We start from the raw sequence: 10,809 nt of genomic DNA on the forward strand, positions 1-10,809 counted from the left end.
AACAACAGACAAATACATAGTCAATTGCACAGCATGTGCATGTTAGGGAATACATCATTACAAAACACTTGGCATTCTTTTAAAAAATATTTTTTATAACTTTAGCTTATCTTTTTAGTGACAGAAGGTACCAAGGGAGAATGTGACCTTTGTGTGTTTTTCTTTCTCTAAACAATATAGTATTTATATAGAATTTTCATCTTATTAAGTGTTTTAAGTGACTTAGAGATTACTGGAAATATACTGCAGGATACACATTATATGCAAACATGATTCATTTTATATAAGAAGCTTGAATATCTGCAGAGTCTGTTATACTTAGGGTACCTGGAACCAATTCAGTGGGCATTCTGAACAGTTGTCCAGGACTGTACCAAGGAATACTGTTCTTGTAAAAAATAACCAGCCACAAAACCCAATATAGCATACACTGTTACATATAGAATCTTTCTTTAAAAAAAGATTTATTGCCGGGCGATGGTGGCGCACGCCTTTGATCCCAGCACTTGGGAGGCAGAGGTGGGCGGATTTCTGAGTTTGAGGCCAGCCTGGTCTACAGAGTGAGTTCCAGGACAGCCAGGGGTACACAGAGAAACCCTGTCTCAAAAAAAAAAAATTCTTTATTATATGCCTGCAAGCCAGAAGAGTGCCCCAGATCACATTCCAGCACACGCTTTACCACCAGGCTACATCCTCAGCCCTCAACTTTCTGTCGCGACTTCTTCCTCAGCTCCCTCCACAATGTATCTTCTGCTTGTCTTCAACTTCACTGATATCACGGTTCGGTTGCATAGTAGGGTATGCAACCTCATGTTTGATTAACAGATCCAATTAAAACAGAACAACCAAGGTTCTAAACCCAGTATCAGTTCTAGGCTGGAGCAGGGATCAGAGCCTTGGGCCCCACACTTGTTGAGAGTCTCAGAGACGGCAAAGCTGGAGATAGACTGTTTTCCTGCATCCAGTCCTGGCACTGCAGTCTCTGAATTCCAGACTGAATCTCTCATCACCCTCCAGCTTTGTTTTCTTCCTCCGTTGCCAGTCCTTATTTTTTATTTTATTTTTTTAAAGAATTATTTATTTATTTATTTTATGTATATGAGTACACTGTAGTTGTCTTCAGACACAGCAGAAGAGGGCATCAGACCCCATTACAGATGGTTGTGAGCCACCATGTGGTTGCTGGGAATTGAACTCAGGACCTCTGGAAGAGCAGTCAGTGCTCTTAACTGCCAAGCCATCTCTTCAGCCCCAACCAACTCTCCAGCCCCCATTGCCAGTCTTAAAGATCTGTTAGGCACCCACAAATGGGTTGTTTTCTTTGCCCTAGAAATTTTTCTTTCATCTCCAGAAAACAGCTCAAAACAAAACAGTCCCTGGTTACTGACTAGACTCTTCACCCCCATGCTATCTTTGCTGGCTACTCTGCCTTGGTTGTTTAGTATACTTTGGACAAATATCCCCAAAGAGAGGCCATTGGTGAATCCATAGAGGTCAGTTCTTTCCTGTCACTGGGTCCCATAACGAAGCCTCCTCCTGATAGAAATAACTGCAAAACACTTGTGCTCAGCTCCTCGATTTCATGTCTCCTACAAAAGTGGCAGCCATGCTCCTTGCTCATGGACTCAGTACAGAAAGATCTGTGTTGAAGGAGTCATGGAAAGAAATTGGGGGTTGGCATCATGCTCAGTATCGCAGTCCTGAAGAGAGCCCAGGAGAAGCTGTTGGACCCTAGCATTTTGAAGATGCCAGTACCACAGGAGTGGCAGCTGTGAGTGGAGCCAACCTGCACTTGTGTGACAATCTGTGTGTGCTGTAAACGTCAGAGCTGGATCCCAGGCATCAAGGACTGAGACTTTTTATACCATTGACCTTTGGTTTTGCTTTGCTTTGAATCTAATTTCCCTGATTATCCTTTCTTGGAATAAGAAACTATTAACTTGTTTTCTAATTTTACAGGAACCCACAGTTAGGAGACTCTGGATAATTCAGAGAGGCTTAGGATTTTTAAACAGACTTTGGATATTTTAAAGAGATTGAAAATTTAAGATGTTTCTTTTTTGTTTGTTTGGAGTTTTGTTTGTTTGTTTTTGCTTTGTTTTGTTTTTATGAGACAGGGTTTTTCTGTGGAGCCCTGTCTGTCTTGGAACTTGCTCTGTAGACCAGGCTGGACTTGAACTCACAGAGACCCACCTGCTTCTGCCTCCTGAGTGCTGAAATTAAAGAAGGGCCTCACTACTGCTCAGCAGTTGCTTAAATTTTTAAAGACTGAGACTTGAAAAAGTTGGAATGTTTTATATAGAGATCTGCCTGAGTTAGAGTTTCTATTGCTGTGATAGAGGACTGCAGTGGTTTGAATATGCTTGGCCCAGGGAATGGCACTATTAGGAGGTGTGGCCTTGGAGTGGGTGTGGCCTTGTTGGAGGAAGTGTGTCATTGTGGGTGTGGGCTTTAAGATTCTAGTCCTAGCTGCCATTGAGCCAATCTTCTCCTGTTTGCCTTCAGATGAAGATGTAGAACTCTCAGCTCTGCCTGCATCATGCCTGCCTGGATGCTGCCATGCTCCCGCCTTGATGATAATGGACTGAACCTCTGAAACTGTAAGCCAGCCCCAATTAAATGTTGTTCTTATAAGAGTTGCCTTGGTCATGGTGTCTGTTTACAGCAATGGAAACCCTAAGACAAGGACCAAAAGTAAATTGGGGGAGAAAAGATTGTATTTAATCTTGTACTTTCAAGTAACAGTCCATTATTGAGGAAAAGTCAGGACAGGAACACAAGAAGGGCAGGAACCTGGAGGCAGGAAGGGAAGCAGAAGACCCGAGGCAGGGGGATGTTGCTAAGCGGTTTTCTCATGGCTCACTCAGCCTGTTTCCTTACAGCACCTAGGGCTAACACAGTCGGTGGGGCCATCCCACACCAATCATCAATCAAAATAGTGTGCCACAGGCTTGCCTACAGGTAAATCTTATGAAGGAATTTTCTCAATTGAGGGTCCCTTTTCCACAAATGACTCTAGTTGACATAAATCCAGAGCCTCTAAAATATATAAAGTCTGTAAAATTCCAAAGTTTCTCCAAATTCCAGGGTCCCCTAACCATGGGTTCTTATACAATCAAAACACAGGCTAATTTTTTTTTTTTAATTTCAAGAGAAAGTAACCAGGGTAGTTATAATCAAGTCAAAGTAAAAGCAGAATTTAAAAGTACAAAAAGTTAGCCGGGCAGTGGTGGCACACGCCTTTAATCCCAGCACTTGGGAGGCAGAGGCAGGTGGATTTCTGAGTTCAAGGCCAGCCTGGTCTACAGAGTGAGTTCTAGGACAGCCAGGGCTACACAGAGAAACCCTGTCTCGAAAAACCAAAAAAAAAGTACGAAAAGTTAGTGCTTAATGGTGAGATCCACTCTTGATCCTCTGGGCTCCGAGAGGCCTTGAAACAGCTCTACTCTCCTGGTTCTGACAGACACAGCACACACAGCTCATCTCTTAGATTCAATCTGACTCAGTCCTTAGCAGGCATCCCGTGGTACTGGCATCTCCTGCTGCAGCTTGGGCTGCACTCTGCCCAGTTCCCACCTCCCACTCTCCACTGCTCTTCAGGGACTCAAGCTCTGCCACACAGTGCCATGCCTCGGCTGGTCTCCATGACCCCTTCATGCATTCAAAAACAGTGGCACCTGGGAGACCTTGCACTACTAAGTTTGGCTGCCAGCATTAGATGCAGACTTGTCCACCTCGGAACCATAGTTTCTGGGTGCTAACCTCAAGGAAACACTTCCCAGAAGATTTCAATTGATTTAGCAAAGCAAAGGTTTCATATTAATGGTTCTGGTCTCCTTTCCAATTCTTTAGCTCCAGATGACCAGAATCAGATTTTTGTTTTTTTTAAGATTTATTTATTGTATGTAAGTACACTGTTGCTCTCTTCAGACACCCCAAAAGAGGGCATCGGCTCTCATTACAGATGGTTATGAGCCACCATGTGGTTGCTGGGAAATTGAACTCAGGACCTCTGAAAGAGCAATCAGTGCTCTTAGCCGTTGAGCCATCTCTCCAGCCCCAGAATCGGATTCTTAAATCAAGATATCACACAAACAGCCCTGATAGAGTCATTGCTTCCCTCTGAAACTTCACAAACTAGGCCTCCATCACCTGCAAAGCAAGTCAATAAGGAACATCCCTCCAGGGTTTTCTGTATCAGTTCCTGCTCTCAGTGATAGAGTATGACCAAGAATTGTAAAATTAAAATGAAACAAAACCTCTCCCAAGCCCCAAGATGCTTTCGGTTATGGTATTTTATCACAACAATAGAGACCCTAAGACGGATGCCTTCTGGCTAAATGTATTGCTGTTACTTAGGCATACCAGGCTGATTCTGGGCCCTGGAAAAGCAGGAATTCTTGGGCTTACCCTCTGTGCAGGAAGAAGCTTGTGCTTGTGTACAGAAACAAAAGTCTCAGCGTGTGGTGCAGGTCTAACTCAGCAGACAGTGGACTAAGAACGGTGCCAGCAGCCCTGTAGGGTCAGTGTTCAGGAAGCTAAGGCGCAAAGAGATTAATTTGATTTGATATTTGAGATCATAAACCACACCAGGTAGGGGGAGAGTTTGACAGAACAGTTCCAGACCTCATTCTGTAATTTATTTCTTTCTCTTTAAAGAAACATAGCTGGACATGGCAGTGAATGACTGTAATCCAAGCAGAGAGAGGCCAAGGCACGGTGGCAAGTTTGAGACCAGTTTGGGTTACACCTTGTATGAGAAAGAGCTTTATTGGGGTCTATTGTGGGGCTTTCGAGGACCTGCTTGTGGTTTAACAAGACATGAGCCTTCTATATAGTTTAAAGCTGTTGGCCTTTAGCTAGGGCAGACTCAGCTAGGTTCTAACTTAATCTGACTTCTGGCCTGGCCCTGCCACTAGCTAGCTTATTTCTTTCCTCCTCTGCTTGATTTCTCTTAGGTGTCTGCTCCGATTCTCCTGCCTCTTTGCTTCCATCTCTCTGCCTGCCCAGAGGTTCCGCCCCCTCATTCTTCCTGCCCCAGCTATTGGCTGTCAGATCTTTATTATAACCAATCAGCAGTGAGATCACGCTAGAGCCTCTCTTAGGTCACCTAAGGCATTCCTCAATGCTTGACCTTCATCTTTTGGAAAGGTTTGGAAGACAAACATTTACAAAATAGAAAACTTGGGGATGGGCCATAGAAATGGCAATACTAAAACTCTGCCAGCACAGAATCAACAACTGAAAGTACGGAGAAGCTCCTTAATACAACAGGGGTCTAACTGGCATACAGCTTGTTATAGGTATTTCAGGTGTGTGATTTTGCATATCTTGTCATATACTTCCTCTTGTGAAAGTGACACTGTGTTAATTACTTTTCTGTTGCTTTGATGAAACATGACCAAAAGCAACTTATGGAAGCAAAGTTAATTTGTGTCTATGGTTCCAGAGTAGCAAGAGTCCATTATGGTGAGGAGGCGTGGCAGCAAGCGGCAGGGATGGCGGCAGGAGTAGGAAGCTTAGAGATCACATCTTCAACTGTAAATGTAAGCAGAAATCAAACCTGAAGTGAGGTGTCTGGTGTCCTAGAACTCACTCTACAGACTGGGCTGGTCTTGAACTCACGAGATCAGAGGGCTGGAATTAAAGATATGCGCCACCACTTTAAGGCTATGAACTCCTACAGTCCACCTCCAGGAACATACTTCCACTAGTGAGACTGCCGGACCAAGTATTCATATGCTCCAGCCTTTGGGGGACATTCTCAATCAAACACCCACTTTCCACTTCTTGGCTCCTGAAGTGCTTTAAATGAGATATCCTTCATATGTCTCTGGAATTTGAATCTTTGGTCCCCAGTTGGTGGCTGTTTGGGAAGGATTAGGAGGTGTGGTCTTGTTGGAGGAGGTCTCTGGGCTTAAGGATTTTTAAAGTCTCTTGCCATCCCCGCCCCCCCGACCCCCCTTGTCTTCCTCCTGCTTTTGGATTGAGATATGAGCTCTCAGCTGCTGTTCCAGGCCCCCTCTCTTCTCCCCCCCCACCCCCCGCTGCCATGCTTTCCCTCCGTCATCCTAAGTTTTGTCCCCCAGGAACTGTAAGCCCAATCAAACTATTTTCTAAGTTGCCTTGGTGAGAGTGTTTTGTGGCCATATCGTAAAGTAAAATGCATTTAACCTAACTGTAAAAGTTCCCATAGTCCTTTTCAGTCTCAGCACTGCTTTAAAAATCCAAAGTCTCTTTTGAGCTTCAAGGTAATCTCTTAACTATAGATCCCCGAAAAGTCAAAAATAAAATTATATACTTCCAATGTACAAGGGCATAGTATATACGTCGCCATTCCAAAAGTGTGGAATAGCGAAGAAATATTGAAACAAAGCAGCATCAGAAGCCTGTAGGAAAAATACCAAATCCTGTAGCTCCAGGTCTGGTATCTGTAGTCCTAGGGCTAGATTGCTACGATAGCTATTGCTATTCTTGGTTGTCAATTTGACAATACACATCTGGAATTATCCTAAAACTCAAGGGCTGGGTACACCTGTAAGGAATTTTTCTTGATTTTTCATTAGAGGTGGGAAGATGCACCTTAAATCCGGGCCACGTTTTCGGATTGCAGCCTATATAAAAGTCATGGAAGAAGGTAGTTCTTCATGCTTGCCCCAACTCTCGCTGGAAAGTTCACTCCTTCATTGCTATTACAGCTTAGTTCTTTAGGATTCTGATGTATACTGGAGACCAGTTGAGCCATCTGGCAACGCCAGCGCCCCGCCCCTCCCCGCCCTGCCTCGCCCAGAAGGTACACCTTGCCCCACCTCTGGGCGTTCTCCAGACCCCACGGGTTCCATTCTCCCCCAGAATCAATCGTCTTGTTTCTTGGCGGCGCACTTTGCTGGGTTCTCCGAGGCCTTTAACTTCATTCCTGTGCACTCTGTCTCCTAAAATTACCAGCACAGCCTGGAGCTCTCCGTCCACCCGAGTGCTTTCTGTTCCCCCACCCCGCCCACCCGAGCGCTTGCTCTGTGTCCGCTGCGCTTTCTGCGGAACCTTGTGTCGTAGACGTGTTTCCAGAGGAGTGAGTTCGCTGTGATATTTAGGACTTACTAGCTTCCGGTGACCTCTCCGGCTAATGGCGGTAAGCTGTGGAAGAAAGTATGTTTGTGGCGAGGCCCTAGGTGGGGAGACCCTGTGAATTTCGACCTGTTCCACGTTTTTCAGGAGTCAGGGCATCCTGCTCAGGAGGCAACAGCTGCCTCAGGTCGGAGAACTCATCGGGCTCCACGCAAACCCCGGCTCCCTCGCCCAGCTTCCGGTGCGTCGAATCCTCCCCTTCGCAGTTCTGTGCAACCTGCATGTGACTCCGCCACCAGGACACATCCCGTAGGCGACACAGTGTCGATGAAGCAAAAGAAGAAGAAAACCCCGAACAGGGTCTCTGGAACAAAGGGAAACGAAAAGCCCCCCGAGAAACCTGCCCTAGATGAAGCTCCCCCTAGTGCTGAGACCCAGGTGGGACTCCCTGTGAATATTCTTGCTAACCCGCCTGCCTGTGTGGGTTAGGTGTGCGGAATTAAGGCTCTGAAGGTACGGGAGTGGCGTCTGCGGGATCCTGTTGCCTATCACAGCCATGTCCTCCTTTCTATCACAGGCGGAGCAGCTGGCGCGAGAGCTGGCCTGGTGTGTGGAACAGCTGGAGCTGGGTCTCAAGACGCAGAGACCCACCCCGAAGCAGAGTGAGGCAGCCTTCTTTACAGTTAGGGAAATGTAAACCGTGACAGTACTGTGGCCTGATGGTGTTGCCAAGGGGTGGGATCGTTACTTTTTGTTTGTTTGCTTTGTTTTGGTTGTTTTTCGAGACAGAGTTTCACTGTACAGCCCTGGCTGTACGGGAACTTAGTTCTGGCACCAGGCTGGGCTGGAATTCAGAGATCCGCCCGCCTCTGCCTCCCGAGTGCTGGGATTAAAGGCGTGTGCCAGCCCAGCCGGATGGGAATGGTTGTTTTTGTAGTAGGATGATATGGAGTGTGTTTGAAGTCACTAGCTCTTTAATTTTTTTATCCGCAGAAGAGCAGGCTGTTGGGGCAATCCGAACGTTGCGCAGTGAAAAAACCCCCTTGCCCCGAAAGAGACAGCTGATGCGCTCCTTGTTTGGGGACTACAGGGCTCAGATGGATGCAGAGTGGCGGGAGGCCCTGCGGGCTCTGAAGGCTGGTGAGGAACTGTAGAGTGATTGGTTCTGTACATTTACTTCAAGGGGGTAAGGAGGAGCTCAGCTCAGCAGGGTTGGCGTGGGAAGAGATGGGCTCAGGGAATCTGTCTTGGCCTGGGCTCACTTCACTGGCCATAAAGCCAGGTACCAGTTGGACTTTAGTTCCTGGAACTAAATAACTTGGCCATAAATCCTGGATCTGCTATTTAGATTGTAACACTTTTGGTAAGTTACTGCATCTCTGTGAGTCTCATCAGGGAACCACATTATCTACTTTTTTTTGTTTGTTTTTGTTTTTTGTTTTTTTTCGAGACAGGGTTTCTCTGTGTAGCCCTGGCTGTCCTGGAACTCACTCGGTAGTCCAGGCTGGCCTCGAACTTAGAAATCCGCCTGCCTCTGCCTCCCAAGTGCTGGGATTAAAGGCGTGCACCACCACTGCCTGGCACATTATCTACTTTTTAGTACTGAGAAATTAATTAGGGGAGCTGAGTGGGTAATTGTAACTACATGGATAATGTTAGCTGTTACTCAGTTCTGACTGTCTGCTCTCCCGTCCTACAGCCTCCCATTCGGCCCAGGTACAGCTCGTTGGTGAGGCCACCAGAAAGAAGAGTGGAAGGGTCTGCAGACCTCGTCCTGCAGGAGGAGCCAAAGCCACTCCAGACTTGACCAACGAAGAGTTTCGGTTCAATTTCTTTTAGAGTCTCCTACATGCTGGAGCCGTCATCCTCCTCCAGGGTGGTGTGGGGATTTGTCTTGAGTGCAGGGCCTTTCCAGGAATTCTCTCAGCAGCAGAAATGGGATTGGTTTGCCCTTCACTGCTGTGTGGGCATGAAGTGGCTGGTCGGTGTGAAGCTGCCATGTGGAAACCTTTGAAGGAAATGGTCTTCTGTCAGAAGAGAGATGCGGAGCAGCGGCTGGCGATGAGGAACTGTGGAGAAGCTGTGGACACACTGGGCTCACTTGAAAGGATGCCCTGGCCATTTTTTTTAGTGGTTTATATATTGCTATATTGCCTTAATAAATCTTTTCTAAAGAAATGGGATGGTGGGTGAGAGTGCTGCCTGTGTTGGAGGAAGCAAGGTGAGGCAGGGCTGGGACTGCTTGGTCCAGCTCTGATGCCAGGATCGAGTCCTTTGTTGCTGTTGCTGTTTTCCTAAGCAGGCTATCATCTTCAGGAAGCCAGTGTGGCCTCTATCAAGCCACGTTTTGGTTTTATGAGCCAAGGACCTGCTTCTCTTAATCTGCAATGAGTCTTAGTGGACTTCGTTTAAAAGAAAAAGAAAAAAAACCCTTTATTTATGTGTGTGACTGGAATGTATGTATGTATGAGCATGCTAGGCACATGTGTATAAAAGTATCTTTTATTGGATGCAGTTGTCTCCAGAGCTTGCTGCCCTCATCTGCTAACCTAGTCCTGGAAGCTTCTAGCCTTGATACAGTCTTATCTGGCCTAGAATGTTTTCGGTGTCAGAGACTTACTGCTGAATAAGCTCACCCTTTCTAGCTCTTTCTGAACTCTGCTGGCTGTCAACCCAGCTGTTCTGACTCAAATGCCTCTCCTAGATGACAGATTCAATCTGGCTTCTCTCTCTCAGCCTCTTTCTGCTCTGCTTGGCCTCAAACTAACTCTGGCAATCTGCTCTAACCGTCTGGCTCCTTCTCATTCTCTAGCTCATTCTGTCTTCAGTTGTGTCTAGCTTGTTCTCTTTTTGCGTAACCTGTCTCTGGTAAAACTGCCCCCCCGCCACGGGCCGCCCCCGCCACGGGGCCCCCCCCCCCAATGCCCTTCAAGTAACTTCCCTTTCCTCTCTCTTCTAGTGAAGTTAGGCATATCTTAGTCTGTCAAATTTTTTTTTTAAATTATTTATTGTATGTATATAAGTACACTGTAGCTGTCTTCGGACACACCAGAAGGCCAGAAGAGGACACTGGATCCCATTACAGATGGTTGTGAGCCACCATGTGGTCCTGGGAATTGAACTCAGGACCTCTGGAAGAAACAGTGCTCTTAAACTGCTAAGCCATCCCTCTCTAGCCCCCTGTCAAATCTTTCTGGTTTGTCACTTGGTCTGCCACTCAGAAATCACTTTCAAACATCGTGTTTCCTACAAACCACCTTCATTGTTTGGGATTAAAGGTGTGTGCTAAGGCTGAGCCACACCACAACTAAAGACAGGCTTTTGCAGTAAGGAACACAATCTCAGGGTTTACAGTGTGATCGAATGTCCTGCAGCACAGTGAAGCTCAGCCTATAGATTTGGTGGCAGTTAACCTTTACTCAGTCATTTTGCCAGCCCTGCCAGGGTTGACATCCATACTGTACTCACTGCTCCACTGAGTTCAGATCTTCAGGTGAACCAGGAGTGTTCACACCAGTGTAGTCTGCTGGTGTTGCCCAAACTCATATCCTAGACTAGATACAACGTAGAGTCCAGCTGTGTTTGACCTTTCTGGGTGAGTAGTTTGTGGGCAGTTCAAACAGCATTTTTACAGAACACCTAATTAGGTCCAGGGTCTCCTTGTGCTTTTTAGTCAGTGGTATTTACTGCCTTGTCTAGTTGCTTAGGCCAGAAACCTATGTCATTGTTTATTGCTGTTTTTTC

At 46.4% G+C, this 10,809-nt stretch overlaps 1 protein-coding gene across 1 annotated transcript; it reads left to right on the plus strand.

Annotated features, from left to right (window-relative positions):
• Positions 1-6,832: 6,832 nt before the first annotated feature.
• Positions 6,833-9,243, plus strand: CUNH8orf33 (chromosome unknown C8orf33 homolog). The gene is made up of 5 exons (XM_028778921.1): positions 6,833-7,129; positions 7,213-7,503; positions 7,643-7,727; positions 8,059-8,205; positions 8,765-9,243. Exons 1-5 carry the CDS (start codon positions 7,124-7,126, stop codon positions 8,902-8,904), a joined length of 669 nt encoding a protein of 222 aa, XP_028634754.1. The 5' UTR covers positions 6,833-7,123; the 3' UTR covers positions 8,905-9,243.
• Positions 9,244-10,809: the final 1,566 nt, after the last annotated feature.

The sequence above is a fragment of the Grammomys surdaster genome, unplaced genomic scaffold (assembly GCF_004785775.1).
Source record: "Grammomys surdaster isolate TR1022 unplaced genomic scaffold, NIH_TR_1.0 342, whole genome shotgun sequence".
Classification (NCBI taxonomy): Eukaryota; Metazoa; Chordata; class Mammalia; order Rodentia; family Muridae; genus Grammomys; species Grammomys surdaster.

What these genes read in the sequence shown, in the direction of transcription:
- CUNH8orf33 (XM_028778921.1), top strand. An exon ending in CCCCTAGTGCTGAGACCCAG is followed by an intron (nt 7,504 to 7,642) that starts GTGGGACTCCCT and finishes TTTCTATCACAG; the next exon opens with GCGGAGCAGCTGGCGCGAGA. An exon ending in GAGACCCACCCCGAAGCAGA is followed by an intron (nt 7,728 to 8,058) that starts GTGAGGCAGCCT and finishes TTTTATCCGCAG; the next exon opens with AAGAGCAGGCTGTTGGGGCA.